At 39.9% G+C, this 17752-nt stretch overlaps 1 protein-coding gene across 7 annotated transcripts in view; it reads left to right on the top strand.

Moving 5' to 3' along the window:
• The window catches only part of ptprua (protein tyrosine phosphatase receptor type Ua), a 202609-nt gene extending 189381 nt beyond the window's left edge, over nucleotides 1-13228 (top strand). For all 7 annotated transcript variants that reach the window (XM_020707228.3, XM_020707227.3, XM_078955331.1 and 4 more), the window contains 7 exons: nucleotides 36-171; nucleotides 1847-1996; nucleotides 3284-3598; nucleotides 6007-6132; nucleotides 10293-10450; nucleotides 11241-11376; nucleotides 12368-13228. In XM_020707228.3, the coding sequence (XP_020562887.2) occupies nucleotides 36-171; nucleotides 1847-1996; nucleotides 3284-3598; nucleotides 6007-6132; nucleotides 10293-10450; nucleotides 11241-11376; nucleotides 12368-12430 (1084 nt within the window). In that variant the 3' untranslated portion in view covers nucleotides 12431-13228. The remainder of the gene's footprint in view (nucleotides 1-35; nucleotides 172-1846; nucleotides 1997-3283; nucleotides 3599-6006; nucleotides 6133-10292; nucleotides 10451-11240; nucleotides 11377-12367) is intronic.
• Nucleotides 13229-17752: the final 4524 nt, after the last annotated feature.

The following is a 17752-nucleotide window of genomic DNA, read 5'->3' as shown; positions in this document are numbered from 1 at the left end:
TTTTTTCCACCTGTCTCCCTTCTCCTCCCTAACAGCATGGGTGCAGGTAGGACCGGCTGCTACATCGTGCTGGATGTCATGCTGGATATGGCCGAGTGTGAAGGAGTGGTGGATATCTACAACTGCGTGAAGACCCTCTGCTCCCGCAGAATCAACATGATCCAGACTGAAGTGAGTGGAAGGATACGAATCCGAAAAGAGAAGCTGTCCTGGAATGGTCTGATGAGTCAAACTTCACAACTGGGAACACTGGGTCACAAATCGGGCAGAAGGCTGGTTCCAATTGCAGCAGATTTGATTAGCCAGCTGAAAGTCCACAAGCTAAACCAGGGTCAGGCAGGCAGGGGTCAATAACGGGTATTGGAGCATCAGAGAAGAAAAAGGAGTAGTCCGAATCCAGGCGAGAGTCGGGGCAGGCGGCAGGACAACGGAGTCAGAGACAAAACAAGGTCAGGTAATCAGAAGGTCAGGTCAGGGCATAACACTCGGTAATGCAGGCAGAGTGGCACAAACAATACTTTGCACTGAGTTAGGTACTCACTGTGTACTGTGATTGCTATGGCAAATGAGAGTCAGTTGTGGAGCACTCAGAAACTGTGCGAGGGGGTGCTGGGAAATGTAGTTCATGTAAAACTCTGGAGACGGCTCCCGGCACTGACCGGAGGAAGAGTCAGAGTTCTGACTCCTCCCACATTGCGAGATTTGCTAAAATTGCACCACTCACACCAATCCTCTTCCAACTGTATTTGGTGGACATGCGCTAGTAAACAGTAGAAAAAGAAGAAGAAGAAGCTCCTACTTGCTTGTCCAGTGTGAGCACCATGAGCTAAATGTTCCAGAACCCGCATTTAGCGCATTCTTGAATCCACATCATATGCCCGGTGTGAATTTAGCTCTTCACAGCTCATACATGTCCTGCACAACTCCAGTGTTCTTCTCTGCCCCTCCAAACCACATTACCTCTGGATCCTGTAATAGACGTTATTTCTACAAGTCACATTGCAATTCCTTAAAACCTTTTCTATTCTTCTTTAGAAGAATCCTCAAAGCAAATATTACATCTGTGCTTCTCTTCGTCTTGCCTTTTTTTCTTCTGTAGTTTACACGCCTCTGCACGTCTCCCTTGTTGCTCCTATTATGAAACCATTGGTGTAATTAAGCTTATAACCTGCTTATATACTGCATAGTATATTATAGTAATAGAATAATCGTCCTTGATTGGAGGTAATCACAAGTTTTTTTTTTTTATCAGCATGGAAGACAAACTTGCTGACATTCTGGCTTCCAGCTTACTAGCATCTAAAAATAATTTTAAAAACTGAACAAAAGAGGATCATTTCTGGGAAAAACAGACACTAATTAACTGAAAAAGAAAAAAAAAAGTTTTAGAAGAAAGTTATCTTTATAGAACTAGCATTAAACGAGCTCCATATTAACCACATAACAAAATTATTTATCTCCATTTGTGCGTTATCTTTCCACCTCTCAGCTGCAGCTGAAAAGAAATTTACAGCTCTAGATTCCATTAAAGATGATGAATAGGTTGGGGGCCAGGCATTTTATGGTTTTGATTTTAAACATTTGCTGCATAATAAATACTTTATTTGGTTTTACTTCACAACAAATTCCTGTGCTTGTTGGTTATGGCCCAGCTGGCGTTGCTGTGTGGCTCTGTTGTGTGTTTATGGAAGTTTTCAATCTGATATGGAGAAAACTGAAGGTTTCACACTTCCCCTCATCAGTCATGATTGGGTTTCATTATGGTGTGTACTCCTTATGGTGAGTGAATATCAATCAGGTTGAAGAGTTGTTGGTGCGACTCTGAAATCGTTTGAATGTTCCTTAGGAGCAGTACGTGTTCATCCATGATGCCATCCTGGAAGCTTGTCTTTGCGGAGAAACTGCCATCCCAGTCGCTGAGTTTGCTCCCACGTACAAGGAAATGCTCAAAGTGGACTCGCAGAGCAACACTTCCCAGCTCCGGGAGGAATTCCAGGTAACCGTCTTCAGGGTTCCAGCTCATCTGGACCTCATAGTTCAAAGTCAGTGTGGGAGTAGGAACTAAATAATTTGGTAAGAAATAACAATCTACCTTATGGATCACAAAACAAAGTAGTTGGCATGCAATACACTAATTAAAAATACTTAAGGATAAAAAGTTCAAATTGAAAAATTTCCAAATAAAAAGAAGCCTCTTTAATCTTAATTTTAATCTTAATTAACTTTTCACCCTTTAACAATCCAATCAAGATAAAATCAACTCTAAAATGTTTTTTTTCCCTTCTGCTTATTGACTTTGGGGAAATAATGCACACAATCAATATTTTAAGAATATGTTTCATAATTGTGCTTTACTGTTTGGTTGATCTGGCTTAAAAGACAGGTTTAGATTCAGGACCAAAAAGAAAGAACAATAAAACAACTAAACATACTCTATCTACACTCAGATTGCTGCTTACATTGCAGGTATACACACATCTGTTTTCCTAATCCAGCCATCCCTTCTGTTTTGTTGTTTTTTGTTTTGTTTTAATCTTTCAGCCACCGTAACACCACCAGATTTTCAAAGATTACTTCTGATTTACAATGGTTTAAACAAAGAAATATTGCATATAAATGCAATGTTTAGCTTTATTTTCTTTATATATGTGCTCCATCATCAGAAAAATGCCACAAGAAAATGTTAAAAACACCCAAAACACAATCTTTGTCAGAGGGGCTTTTTAACACTGCATGATAAATATGGTAACCCTAAGAAAACAAGTCAGTGATTATATACTGATCATGTTCAGCGCATGCCAATGACGTGAAAAGTATTCCTCCATCCAATAAAGCGGGTTACCAGACGCTGATTGTTGACCTTTAGGCAGAGAAGCCATCAGCTCTGACATATAATTTATACATTTCTGCGTTCTTTAATTGCCACTCATGAGGCATCCAATCAGAGAGTCTGCTCATAACTGCAAGTTTTTCCATTTCCATCTCTATCTGTCCAAATCCACGGGGTAATTTTCAGAGGGAGACGGGAAATATAATCAGTTCATTAAACCTTGTTCTTAGAACGCGAGGTTGGATTGTAAACATTTTATCTGTGAAGTATTTCAGTGTTTTTAATGGATAATTTCAGTAGGTTTTGGTACATTCTCATTTTGTCAGATACTGACAGTCTAGTTTGTTTTTACATTTCGGGATGTTTGCTTTGAAGTTATCTTTGTCTTTAAAACCAAAGTGTGAACACGATGCCAGCCTCCAGTTTCTGCATCCCTCCGTCTCTCCTTCTCAGACGCTGAACTCTGTGACTCCTCACCTGGACGTGGAGGAGTGCAGCATCTCTCTGATGCCCAGGAACCGCGAGAAGAACCGCAGCATGGACGTCCTGCCCCCAGACCGCTCCCTGGCTTTCCTCGTCACCACAGAGGGGGAAAGCAGCAACTACATCAATGCAGCGCTTGCCGACAGCTTCCTCCGGCCTGCCGCCTTCGTGGTGACCCCTCACCCCCTGCCTGGCACCACCACTGACTTCTGGAGGCTTGTGTACGACTACGGCTGCACCTCTGTGGTGATGCTCAACCAGCTCAACCAATCCAACTCTGCCTGGGTAAGACAATAGGTTACATACAGTTAAGGTGCCAACTTTGACCAATCAGGGACTCAATTTGGTGGTGGCTTTTGGATGGCGTCCCCATTTAATTCACAGTTGTTCCAACCATTTGAAAATTAATAATGGAGGAGAAAGTAATAATTGCAGTGTGTGGCCAGCCAGAAATATGTGACACTAGTGCCGCAAGTGTTCCATGCTGGTGTAGTGGTTCGTTCCGCAACCCCGTGTCATCAATATCCAAAACTTTGGCCCCGAGCCATCTCCTTCCACACTGAGTCCTTTCAAAATGTATATTTTGTTTCATAAGTTATGTTATTTTTTTGTACTGCCAAAATAAAACTTTCGTCGTCCATGGTGAAAACGGACGACAGTGTCAATCGCTGTGTTAAAATGTGTTGATGCATGGCATGGCACCTTTAATATATAAAGACATTTTATCATTTTTTATTTTAAAAGTACAACTGAAGTTTTTTTTTAACTGGACGGACTCTTTCCCATTTCTCAGGCTTTTTGCCGCAAAATAGACACATCTACGGACTAGAAATAGAATTTCTGTGTGATGTAAACATTTTGACTGATTAATAAACATTCTGTTGTTTGTGTCAATGCAACGGAGATGCACTTTAATATGTCGAAATAAAACTCCTGAAGCAAGATTCGCGGAATTTGCACCGCTTTGACATTTTGATCAAAGCCTCTTCCAACTGTAGATGGTGGACATATGCTAGTATCAGTAGAAAAAGACGGAGGAGGAGGAGACATCCCTTTCTACTTGTCTGGTGTGAACACCATATACTAAACGGTCAGTGTAAAGGGATTCCATGTCTGTCCAAAGATGACAGTGGGACATTAGAGTGTCTGAGCCAATTTCCTTAGCAGCCACGAACACAGCAAGAGGATCAGTCTGTAGAATACCAATGGGAAAACATACAAATACCACATAATGTAAACCTAAAAGATGTCACCCCCTCTCCTGCGTGCGGCACACTTAGCTGCTAGACCCATCCAAAAAGCAATTCTTCTGCTGGGAGAAATCAAACAGCTGTCTACCAAAGTCTAGCAGTTTACACAGATGAGGAGCGATTTCACTGCTGAGTAGGAGGCAAAACACATTTTCGAAACAAAAAAGCCACTACACTGACACACTACTGCTTTAATCAGACACAAACAGAGTTCACGAAATGTTTTCCAAAAGAAAGCAAATGAGAACTGTGGTCAAAGAAAATATATACTGCACCACTTGTTTTATCGACATTCGTATCTTTTGTGATTATTTTTTGTGCATTGATTTTCATCAACTGTAATTGGACTATTTTCTTTTGTCATATCCTCCATCATGTGGTCACACCCAAAAAGAATATTAAAAAATTCAATACAATTTAGTGTTTAAAAAAAACCTAAATGTTGGGTAAAATCAAAATTGTTTGTTGGAATGGGGTTTGAACCCCAGACAAGCCCCCGTTTTCCTCGTCAAAGGTCCAAGCTTGTGATTGGAAAGATGCAATCATTAATCTGTTTTCTTGTTTACTGTTGAGTCAGCGGCTGACCCGCATCCGTCTTCAGTGAAACATGAATTTCCACACTTCCACTCCAGATCCTCAACTCTGCCTGGATTTAATTTGCTGTCACTCCATTAACACGCTCTTATTGCCCCCATCTCTCCCCTCCATGTTTGCACGTGCGTAGGTTTCTTCCGCCATCTCCCTTTCGGCGTTCTGTCACCGTGTCATATCTCATTGGTGCTGAACATCTCCGCCGTGCCTGTCAGCTGTAGCTTGTCCTTCCTCCGCTGTCACTCTCTTCTTCCTCCTCGTCTTTTGCTGCCAGTGGATTAACAGTTCAGCTCTCGGAGGCACAGACAGACGCACACAGACCCGGTTTGTCCTTCTGGACTGGGGCTGTCTGTCTTCTGTCGGGGTGTATAAATATTTATCTCCTCTCCTGCTCAGTGTCACCTGTTAATACCCTCATGACACAATGTCAGTGTTATTGCTTCCTTCTGCAGGGCTCTGCTCATCCTCAAAGTCAAGCTTGCTGTGTGCTCCCACAGAGTGCCTCCAGCCTCTCAGCTAACTTTGTTTGCTTCCCTCATGCTGCTGCAGTCTTCCACTCCAATTTATAAATGGTAATGATGGACCTGATGAATAATTGAAGCTGGAAGACTGTGGCTCATGTGACGGATTGTTTCCAGCATTAGCGTTTTTTTTTGGGTTCGTTTAATTTATGGTTGCTATTTGTGGGTAATCATTGTCATTTAGGGCTAATTGTCTGTGCTGTCAATACTCAGGTGTCTTGTTACTGACTTCACCATCACTGGCTCCTGACATAATGATTTGTTCTGCATCAGTTGAGTCAAAGCTAATGACCTGTGCACTGATCTCTTCCCTCCATCTACCCCTCCCCAGCCTTGTCTGCAGTATTGGCCAGAGCCGGGGCTGCAGCAGTTTGGACCCATGACAGTGGAGCTTCTGTCCCGGACCGCCGACGATGACGTTATCATCCGCCTGTTCCGGATTCAGAACATCACCCGGGTAAGTGAAAGAAACCGAAAAGAAAAACAGGCTTTATCTGGTGGGGTCGGTTGATTCTGATTCAGAGTAGCTGAAATCCTTCAGGATGACATTTGACCACAATGCGTGTCAGCCTTCAGGTGCTGACATGCGCCATCACGTTTACCAGCAAACTTCACAAAGATGTAAGATGTAAGATGAAGACATTGTGAATCCTGCTTTAAAATAGCTTCCTCTGTCAGTTCTTTCCATGTCTAGTCAGAGAGCCACGACATTAAAGTCACCTTCCAGGATTGATTAGTTTATCACATTGCAACCTATTTTGAAAAAAGCAGGAGGCTTTCACTTTCTATAAGCTCAGTTAAGTAATAATTGTTGAAATAAATTAGATTCTTTTCAATATAATGACAAATTACTTCAGTCACTGTCATGTAAATTAAAAAAAAATCATATTTGCTTCATTTAATTAAGCTTGATTTAAATGTGTATGTACATCTCTAAATAATATTTTTCTAAATCCAAAGACATAAAATTTAAAAATCTTAATAAGCTTTAAAAGATATTCAAGAAAAACACAACTTGTAGTTATTTATTTATGTAATTAACAGATCTGCTTCTCTGTATCATTTGAAAAAAAAAACAAATTTGTTTACTATTTTATTTTCAAAATATGAAAATATAATAATTGATTTTTTTTTTTTTGTCACCTGAGTTCTGATTCACTACACTTCTGATGGGATTTCTTCAGTGTCCACGATAACTTTTGCATGAAAATAACATAATTACCTGCTTTATTATGAGCTTGACAACACTTTAAGATTTTGACCTTGACTTTTAATTTTTTAATTCAAAAAAGGGAAAATATGGATGGAAGACTACGAAAAAACTGATGTCTTTCAGTCAGACTTTCTCTCTCTTTCTTTTTTTAAAATAATTACTTCTGTCTGCAAAAAGATCAAAAATCTGACAAGCATGTAGAAAATTTGAATTTTCTAGCAGAAGTTCACAAATGAAGGAGTGGGGTTACAGAAGCACACTCAACTCTCACCTACAGCCCAAACCTGACAGCTACCAGAGGAGGTAGTCCTGACAATGAAGTGAAAATGTTTTTAGCTCTCAGTGAATAGAAGGTTTTCACACATAAGTGGCTTTGTCTAATGAGCAGCCCTTCTGGCTACTCTTGGTGTAATTGGAGATCTCCTTACTTGGTGTATGTTCAGAAGTCTGGAAATTTCCAGCGACTTCTCAAACCTCATAGGAACAAAGTGGCTAATTTGTTAAAAACTCTGCTGCGGAAGGCTAGAAAAAACAGTAGCCCTAACACAGAACCTGGAGGGACACCACATGACAAGCCAATGATCTGTGACATGGTTTATGAAAATCCAAAAGCCCTCAGTTAAAAGGATTAATCATTTTCACACGTCAGTTCTCTTGGTTGGTTTCGTAATCAGGCGAGGGGGACCTTAAAGCTTTTTACGATCACAGTTTTTCTAAAATCTTTGTCTAAACATATAGATATGCTTTATTTTTTAAACATTAGTTTAAATCTAATTGATGTTTTGAAGTGAGCACAGATTAGCTTGTTGAAAAGTTTGAGGATAGAATCAAATACAATGTTTATCATCAAATTTGAAAGAAAAACTGTGGTTTTCTCTATATCCTGAGGGAGGCTAACAATGCTACCCTTGATTACCGAAACCCATACTTACCGGTACAGACCAAAAGTTTGGAGACACCTTCTCATTCAAATGAATGGGAAGGTATCTCCAAACTTTTGCTCTGTACTGTATAGGAATTCATTCTGGTTTTGCTTACTGATTTTGAAGCGATTTTAAGAGGTACACAGCGCCTTGTCTTGTTTGGAACTATTTTTTTTTATGAGTTCGAAACAAGTTTGGGTGTTGTTGTGACTACCCTGACACAGCTAATAGCCTATGCAGAGGCGTCAGACTGTTTTTTTTGTTGTTTTACTAACAAGGTTGGGAGTTAGCATAGTTGGTTATGTTTGCTTTAGCGGTATATTTTTTATGAGTTCGAAACAAGTTTGGGTGTTGTTGTGACTACCCTGACACGGCTAATAGCCTATGCAGAGGCGTCAGACTGTTTTTTTTGTTGTTTTACTAACAAGGTTGGGAGTTAGCATAGTTGGTTATGTTTGCTTTAGCGGTATCAGCCTGTTTTTACACATGTTGTAAATAAGGCTGAGTTACATGTATCGTAAATACACTAACACGGCTAACACATGCTAATGTGTGGCGTGTTACAAAAAAGTTCTAGAGTTCATGTGAATGCACTGAACAAATAGTGCGCTGACTCTTTTGTCTGGCCTTTTAGTTCGGTACGTCTCAAATATGACATACATTTGAAAACAGACCATTCATTGACTGTGCAATTCTCCGCCCTATAGTGCAGAAAATATGGTAATACTGGTTTTAAAAAATGAAGCCAATGCAGCTTTCATGTCCATTTGGAGTAAACCAACGTGTGGTTCATGTGTCAGCATCACTTTGTTTCAAAGCTAAACATCTGTTTGACTTCTCATATATTCTGGCCCTGCCCTGCTGTCAATCATTTCATTATTATGACGCCAAGTGACTCCTATGGTGACCCTGGCCTGCAGTATTTGGAATAATACGCGGCATATTAACTCTATGTAAAACAGATCAACTGGATCTAATGCTGTGATTTATTTGAGCCGTTCATTAATGCTAAATTCATCCTTTTTTGTTGTCTAAAACCGCTGAAACGTGGGTATCTGTTTTGCTATGGTTGTGTGTCTGTAGTTCCTATAACACTTGTAGCTTCTTCCCTTTGACCTTAGTACATCCTCCAAATTCCTCCGTAGGCACTCCTAGCAGCTATTCAAACTTGTTTAGATGACAAACCCTCCTAGTTCCTGCACCTTCAAACATAATGAGATCTCAAAGCAGAACCATAGACGCCCCTGTCCACTCCTTAAAACATCTGAAGTCCATATCAGAACCTGTTCTCCACAGGAACCGAAGGAGACAGCCCCTACAGAGCAGGATCCCAGCAGACTCTGTCCCAAGAAGGTATTCTTTATCCAGTAGCTGTAGTAAAGGGGCCACAGGTGCCATGATTTCACTGTAGATATATCAAAGAACTTTAGAAGTGCCTATAGTTTGGTGAAATCATGAAAAACTGATCGACTGTCAGTTCTGCTTTTGATTCTAAACATCTATTGCTGGACAGGTAACCTCTGACGTAACTTGAGGATTCTTGACACTAAAAAAAACGATAAAAATGAAGCCTGAAGTGGGATTGACACATTATCAAGAGTTAGCTTCACCCATTGCTACAACATGCCAAAAAATAGGCAAATAGACAATGTTTTATTGAGTATACATATTTGTTATTTCAAGTACAGAAAAAGGGTAAGCATTTTAGCTCTAAAAAAATCAAAACAACTGATATTAAAAAAACAGCCCCACTGCTGTGGTAATCAGGACATGCACATCAACAGAAGCGGAAGCAGAAAGGTTGGTTCAAGCTGTCAGAAAACGTTTTAACAGGATATTTACATTCACCTATATGAGGGAAAATGACCCAATCAAAGTAAAAAATAGAAAAAGAAATTGAAATACACAAATAAAGGTAAAGATTTCCACATATATTTATTAAGTACCACAGGTATGAAAAAAGTACATTGATTTACTTATGTGTCTCTACATGTATGTTTGTACTTCTTTAAAAGCAAAGTATTGCAAATCTTTCCTTTTCTAATTAGAAACAACATTCATTGTTAATCTGCATCATGTACATTGATTTAGAAAAGATATTTATTAAAAAGGTGTCAAGCAATCAAGCAGTTTCATCTGGGGGGTGGGAGGAGTCCTCTCTGCAATGGTACCACCCAACTGATTTACATACAAATGGAACACTTGAAGATACAAATAATAGTGAAAAAAATTAATATACCAATGTCTTTGTATGTCCTCCATAAACAGCTCATATTTTTTACTGGAACCATCCAATGACCAGGTCATACATACCAGGTCCAGATCTGATATGAAGCAGCAGAAAAGCTAATGAGGTCTTTTTGAACTCCCTGTCTTTGAAGACTCAGCGGGATGGCAGAATCCGCCACAGTCCTCTGAAAGGCTTTTGGATCCGGAGTCTTTTTACAATCGTTATTTAGGTTCTGTGTGTTTTTGCTGCAGCTCCATGAAGGACAGCTCCTGGTGCGACACTTCCAGTTCCTGCGCTGGTCTCCGTACCGGGACGTCCCCGACTCCAAGAAGACCTTTCTCAGTCTGCTGGCTCAGGTTCACAACTGGCAGAGGGAGTGCGGGGAGGGGCGCACCGTCGTCCACTGCCTGTAAGTCAAGTTATTAACAAATCTGTAAACCTAAAGTCCCAATGGGAGATATTTGAGATTTTTTTTCCAAAAAAATTTGAGTAAGAAAGCTTAAATTAGTGTCTCCATAAAAGCCCTCCTTCTGTAGAATGATTAAATGAAGTTATAGAGTGTTTTCACTGCAACATTTTATGCAAACAATAATTCTATGTTACGCACTGACACTCACTCCAAGCAAAACAGCTAACAAAGGCCAAAGAACTTCATTATAGTCTATGAAATGAAAGCTTTCACAGTAATTAAAGAAAAAAATAATGTTTTGTTTTTCATTATTTAAATGAGACAGATTTATTATTTCAGTACATTTGGAGCTTACATTCGTCCTTTGGAGATTCACTTATTTTGTTTTTGTTAATCATCATTTGTTAATCTAGCAGCTGGCTTAGAACTGGTGCGGACCAGGGGAATCCGACTGTTTAATTTCAATACCTGAAGTCTGAACTGCTGTACAAATTGCATCGATTTTACTCCTCAGGGTTCAGGATGGCTTTCAGACGTCTCCGATTAAATCTCACTTTCTGTATTTTAATGAGTACTTCACTCAGATATTCATCTTCAAAGTCCACCAGATGGCCTTTTTCTGACAGCATACCTGATGTGCACTCAGTCAAACTTTGACATTTCCCTCTGTAGCCCCCTCCTCCCTGCCACCTCAGAGAGGCTGCCCTCAACTGTATTGGGCCACTCATGTCCCTGTGTGCCTCACCTTTTTTTTTTCTTCTTTTTTTTCTGTGGCATAATCCTCCTGCAGGAACGGCGGCGGCAGGAGTGGGACCTTCTGTGCCTGCACCATGATCCTGGAGATGATCCGTCACCACAGCGTGGTGGATGTTTTCTTTGCTGCCAAAACTCTGCGCAACTCCAAGCCGAACATGGTGGAAACGGTGGTGAGTCTCTGTCATTCTACCACACAGCTGCGCTTTCTGGGAGGATTTTCAAAGTCGTACACGAACTCTCCACTTCCTCCTGAAAAAAAAAAGAAAAGATGTGGAGCAAGATCTTTGAAAAAGAGCTTCAATCATTTGAATCAGTCAATGCGATACTCCTGGGATCAAGAAGGTGTGGGGTGTAGTGGGGGCATCGGGGGGTCAGTAATATTAAGTACTAATTATAGAGAATAAGCAGTTTTATCCAGTGGCATAATTTCTTTCACACAACTTCCAATATGAAACAGCTGGGGGAAGCACCTTAAACCAGACTATACCGTGCTGAGTCAGCACAAATGCATCATGAACGCTGTAGGTCATGTGAATAAGTGGAAATCATCCTCCAATAGGATCACATTTACAAGACAAACGCTGCTGATTTGAAGGACCAAAAAAAACACTTTTATGAGAAAAGGATAAAAGTTGATAAAGGGCCAGAGCAAGAACCTGGTTAACCCTTGTGCTATCCTAGGCACTTTAACGTTGGGAGTTGGGTCATCTAGGCCCACTAGACAGTGCGCTGAACCTTTTTTCTTCAATGATTTGTGAACCTCACTGGTGTCCATGGATTATATGAAATCTTTCCACCTTTATCCACCTTTGTCATGGTAGGGAGAACACGTCAATGTAAGGGTGGGGTCATCTAAGATGGCACAAGGGTTAAAGCTACTGTGTAGAGTTTTCTGAGACCTATACTCCAGAATCTGCACCTCCACACCTCCCACATCAATCACACGTTTGATCATGTTATCGGGGCTAAATCTGAGGGTGTTAAAACAAAATCTTGTTATTCAACTGTTAATCTCAGGGTCTGTTAGGAGTCACTTCCTGCAGAGGTAACAGGAAGTGAGGAAAAAAATAGTCCTTCCCATGGATTCACATCAAAGCCTTTTTTTTTAAAACTCAAAATAGTACATTACATTTGACTCATCACAAATGTTTTTCTTTCCAGGAGCAGTACCGATTCTGCTATGAGCTGGCCCAGGAGTACCTGAACTGTTTGGAGGTCAGATAGCACCTGAGCCTTTCTTCTGGCCCCTCCTGAAGGAAATGGTCCAAGATCCATCAACCTGGATCTTTGAAGTTTCACACAGCTCTGTTGTCTCCTTTGCCATGCCTGGATTATCCGCTCCACCAGACTCTATTTTCCATCCACGGGACCCTTTTTTCGCTTTTTCCTCGGCTCTGATCCGCCCCAACCCCTCTGCGCAGCTTTACATCGACCCGGAGGGTTGGGACGGGCGGAGCTGATATTACAGGGACACCGTCAGGACAGCCTGACCGCCGGGGATCTGAAGTGCTCCGCCGTGTCCTGCCTTACATGAACCAACACTGCAGCGGATTCCTCCTAAAATTCTGTCTTTGTTTGTAACACTGTAAATGGTGCAACCTGCTGTTGGTGAACATCCCATGTCGTTCTGTACTAAACTTTAACTTAATTGTGAAAGAGGCAGAGAAAAAGAAAAGTTCAGATGGACTCATTTGTACAGTGAACTTGTCTTGGAACTCATTTCTTTTTATTTATTATTTGTGTACAGAGTTGTCTTTGTTTGTTTTTCTTTTTCTTAGGTGTTTCTGGTTGTTCTTAGAGTCTTCTCAATGTGCCATATTTGGTGTGCGGGTGGGGTGGGGGGGTCGGCGTCTGCATGCCCGATCGTCTGTGTTTCAGGTCCAGGATTCCCCTCTGCCAATCCTGAGAGCATCGCCGGCCAAACATCGCTTTCTACGTTTGTATTTATTCAGTGTCTTTTATTTTCTAAATATTGTATAAAAGAGGCAAAGGAAATAAAATACGCTGTTACTTAAAGCCTGAGCACTGTCAAGCAGCTCTTGATGTTTTAAAGTTCTCCACTGGGGGGTCAGCAGTTAATGAAATGGATTTGGGGATTAACAGGATCCATTTACTTCACATTGTAACTATGTAGTAGCCTGTAGGTAAAACTTAATGAGAATATTGCGCGTCTTTCTCAATTTTCTAATAATTTGTGAGAAGCTGTTGTGTACACATGTCCGTCTTTCCTCCATTAACAAATCTTTTGGGTCTCAACAAAGATCCTCAAACCTCCATATCCCACTTCTTCCAGTTTTTCCATGAAGATAAAGAGGCCGAGTTATCATGAGGCCCTCTAGAGAAGTTCTTCTCCAAAAAAGCCTTTTGGTCACACGCACCTGTACAGGTATTTAAGGTCTTTAGGTTGTCCAGGCCGTGGACATAATTAAGTTATTTATGCAGCCTAAATAATTTGTAAGATTCAAAGCAAAATAAAATCTTGTTTTCAAAATATTAGAAAACACATTAAAAAGGTGGATCTTCACTTCAAAAATGTAATCAGATGTATGGGACGGATCTTGTTCTATTAAAAAATTCAGTTATAGGTTCTCATTATGTATAAGGTTTCTTTCACTTTTATGTAATTTAAGGGACAAATCATGTGGAAACAGTGTTTTTTTACAAGCCCAGTGATCTTGTCTTCATAAAATGGCAGACATGGAACAAATCTGGTTTTCTGACATCCAGGGGGCGCTCCACTCTGAATGTGACTTCATGTGAAAACAAGAGTTAGTTCCTGAGATTACCAAAAAACATTTGTAGTTAGAAAAATAGGGACATGTAGATTATATAATTAAGAAGAACTTTCTTTGAACCCAAAAAGAAACTACAAAGATGCTCCATGGATACAAACACACAATTATGAAGGCAAACACTGACAAGTGTGAGGATGTAATTCCTTCAACAAGTTTAAAAAGCATGTAAAGTGATATGAAACCTTTTTTAATGTAATTTTGCAGGGGTGGGGACTAAAAAATGATAGATATTAAAAGTAATAAGTAAATCTTGAATTCGTGGCTGGACTTTCCTGAGCTTCAATTGGACGTCCAGTAGAAATCTGCCACTCCTTGAACTGTTGACTGTATATTGGAACTGGACCGAGTGAGTGCAACATCACCCATAGGAAATAACATGCTTCCATTTCCTACAAAATAAAATCCATTCAGTCGTCTTTTCTTTAGTTATTTTATTGCGATGCAGACATCGCCGTGTTGGAATCAGAAATTGTCAGTGAGCAGGGAATGGTCTATTTGAGTCAACATTTCTATTGCAACCACTCTCACCAATCAGGAGTGAGCTTGTTGAAAGTCCACAACCCTACCACTTCATTCGGGCTCGGGAGAATCTGGTAAGCAAAAATGTTTAACGTTTGACATGAGACCGCATACTTTTATTTCATTTAGAACTTGAATAACTTGAAAGAACATAGTTGGACGGTGACAGGGGAGGGGTCACTCAGTCCAGCTCTCATATACAGTCAATTGTTTGAACCCTTGATCAGCCTCAGCTCTCCATCCACACTTCAGCTATTTTTAACAGCGTCTTTTTATCTCCACACCTGCACTTTAATTTACACTTTCCAATTTAATTAGCAACTTTAATGGACTTTTTTATCATTACCACCACGCAGAGCCTAAAGTATTCAGCCGTCGCTGTAATTGGAGGACGTCAAGATGATCCACTGATTCAGCGCCCAGCACGTTTAATCTGCATGTAGCGCCTTGCTGGCGATGTCACATCTTGTTACTGTGCTTTATGGGCTGCCGATAAGGTCTACTTCTCATCGGTTGACCCAAACGTGTGTCCCCCAGCTCTGTTTCTTATCAGTGTACCAAACTGCTTCAGCTGCATGAGCACTTTCTTAAATGAGCAGCCAAACGTTTCTGCATGTTGGCAAGAGTGTGGATAAACAAACACTGAAGGTCGTTGAGTGATTTGGTTGTTGGAGAGGATTATTTGTTTATAAAAGGTGTGATTAAAAAGGTTTTTAAAAGCACAAAGTAGTAGTAGTAGATAATCCCAGAAAGGCAGAGGCCAACAAGGAAGTTGGGGCAGTGAAACAACAATGCTCTTTCTTTTATTGCAGTTTGTTGTACAAAACAGCTTCAGAAGATTTCGCTTTATGGTTAGGCTCATAAACTCAAAATTTGTCCTAAATAAAAAAAAAAAAAAAAGAAGTCTTTTCTGAGAATAAAGTCATAATTTTACAAGAATTAAGTCATAATACTACGAGGAAATTAAGCATGTCCATAGTTTCTTGTCTTGTCATTAGATGTCCATAAATTTCTCATAATTTTATGAGATTATTCTCGTATAGGTGTTTATATTTTTTATTTTTATGGTGGCCCTAATACATAAAAATTCAGTTAATTTTGTTTATTTACGTAACATTTTTTTTCACCTTTAAAAAGCTCTTCATGGTCACAGTCGCATCCTTTTAAACACATTCACACACTGATGGCTGCAGAGCTGCTATGCTAAGCAGCTGACCAGACCACCTGGAGCAACGCGGAGTTCACTGTTTTGCCCGAGGACATTTTGTTATAGGGGCAGACAAAGTGAGAGCTGAACCTGCAACCTTCCGATCAGAGGCTCTGCTCTACCTTTGTGGCACAGCTGCTGGAAGAGACACAAGGTGAGAAACTTTGCACTCAAACATTACAAAATAGATCATTTTGAAACTTTAAAACAAATGTGTTTTTCTGTCTTTTTATCTTTTAGTGGGGTTGCATGTCTTTGCTCTATCAACATGATTGGGGACAAAGTTAGAAGCATTTTGACCAATCTCTGCAGCCTGGTAAGAATTTTTTATTTTTATTTTTTTGTGAAGTTCAGTGCAGTGCTTAAGTAAACTGTGAGTTATTAACCCTTGTGCTGTTTTAGATGACCCCACCCTTACATTGACGTGTTTTCCCTACCATGACAAAGGTGGATAAAGGTGGAAAGATTTCATGTAATCCATGGACACCAGTGAAGATCACAAATCATTGATGAAAAAAGGTTCAGAGCACTGTCTAGTGGGTCTAGATGACCCATCTACCAACGTTAAAGTGCCTAGGATAGCAGAAGGGATAAGTGAATGAGAGTCAGGTGTGTGGCATCCAGGAAGTGCACGCTGGGGTTGCTGGGAGATGAAGTGCATTCCGTACTCTGACTGACTTCTGACAAAAAAGAAACCAAATCTGTTAAAACTGTAACTACTGGGGGACATATTTAACCCTGTAAAGCCCATTGCATGTAACAATTAACAGAAAATTCTTTATTTTTTTTTTATTCAAATGGGTTTTTTTTAAACCCTGTCATGAAATCAACACAAAATGCTGCATTATTTTTTATGTGATAGTATTGATTATGATTTGTTGTGTGATTCTGTAATTATTTGTACCCAACAATACTAGTTTAAAATGCAAAAAATGTGTCAGGTGTCAGGACAAAAGCACCTTATTTACCCACTGTCTCAAACTTGTTCCACGCACTTTTAAGGTTTAGCAACTAAACATGGTCTAAACCTTTACCGCAACAAGTGATCATAGAAGCAGCCATTTTGAAATCAGCAGGAAAAGCCCTTCTACTGGAATGATGATAAACTACAGGGCAGAAAACATGAACCAAGTTATAAACAATGGATTTTAAAAGAAAGTTTGAATTATGCTCATGAGATAGGGGTCTCAGAAATGTGTATATCAAATATGATACGAATGGTTCGTCAAGACTGTCACCATTCCCCTTCAAAGTAAAAGTTTTCCAGGACAAATAAACATTACTTACGCTTTTTACATTATTTTTACTTCTGTGGATGGATTTCATATCAAACATAATTGTACTGTGTTACAAATATGGCCTTTATAGAGAAAGATAGTATTTGATTACATAATTTCCAGTCAAATTGTTGATGAGCCTAGAGCTGAAAAGTAAATAACATGTGAGCCCAAAAACAAACCAACAGATTGTGTGACCGTAGGGTTTCTTTAGGTCTCATTTATACAACAAAAAAACATAATTCTAGGTTTTTCTTTTAAAGTTAGTGTTTATTTTCTAAACTTTTTATGGAAATATTTATGTTAGCTTGGTCCCGCTACATTTCGTAAATCCTCTGCATGCAGATGCAGTTTGCTGTGGAGGATCCGTGGAAGCAAACACTCGTAATACAGCATCTGTCATTGTTTGATTACACAAAGCCAGCTTTTTTACTGGTCTTCAGAACTGCCTTCATCGCTGCTCATCTTCTCCTTTTTACTGCTAAGCCTTTATTTCAAACTGAAAGGTTTCTTGAGAGCTGGAGGTGGTTTGAGGACAACCAGTGAAACGTGAAGCTGGACTATAGACACTTTTCTGCTGTGTTCCAATCACAAAAAATCCACAGAAATTCAACAGACGATCTAAACTGAAATTCTTCTGGGTAAAAATATTGCTGTATTACACTGCAGTGCTACACTGCAGATATCACTTTTTACTGCAGTCCCCCGCCCCCATATCCACGGGCAAATATTTGTCATTTTGATTAAT

The sequence above is a fragment of the Oryzias latipes genome, chromosome 11, assembly GCF_053564925.1.
Source record: "Oryzias latipes strain Hd-rR chromosome 11, Olatipes_Hd-rR_3.1".
Taxonomy (NCBI): domain Eukaryota; kingdom Metazoa; phylum Chordata; class Actinopteri; order Beloniformes; family Adrianichthyidae; genus Oryzias; species Oryzias latipes.
This window is presented reverse-complemented; position numbering and strand designations above follow the sequence as displayed.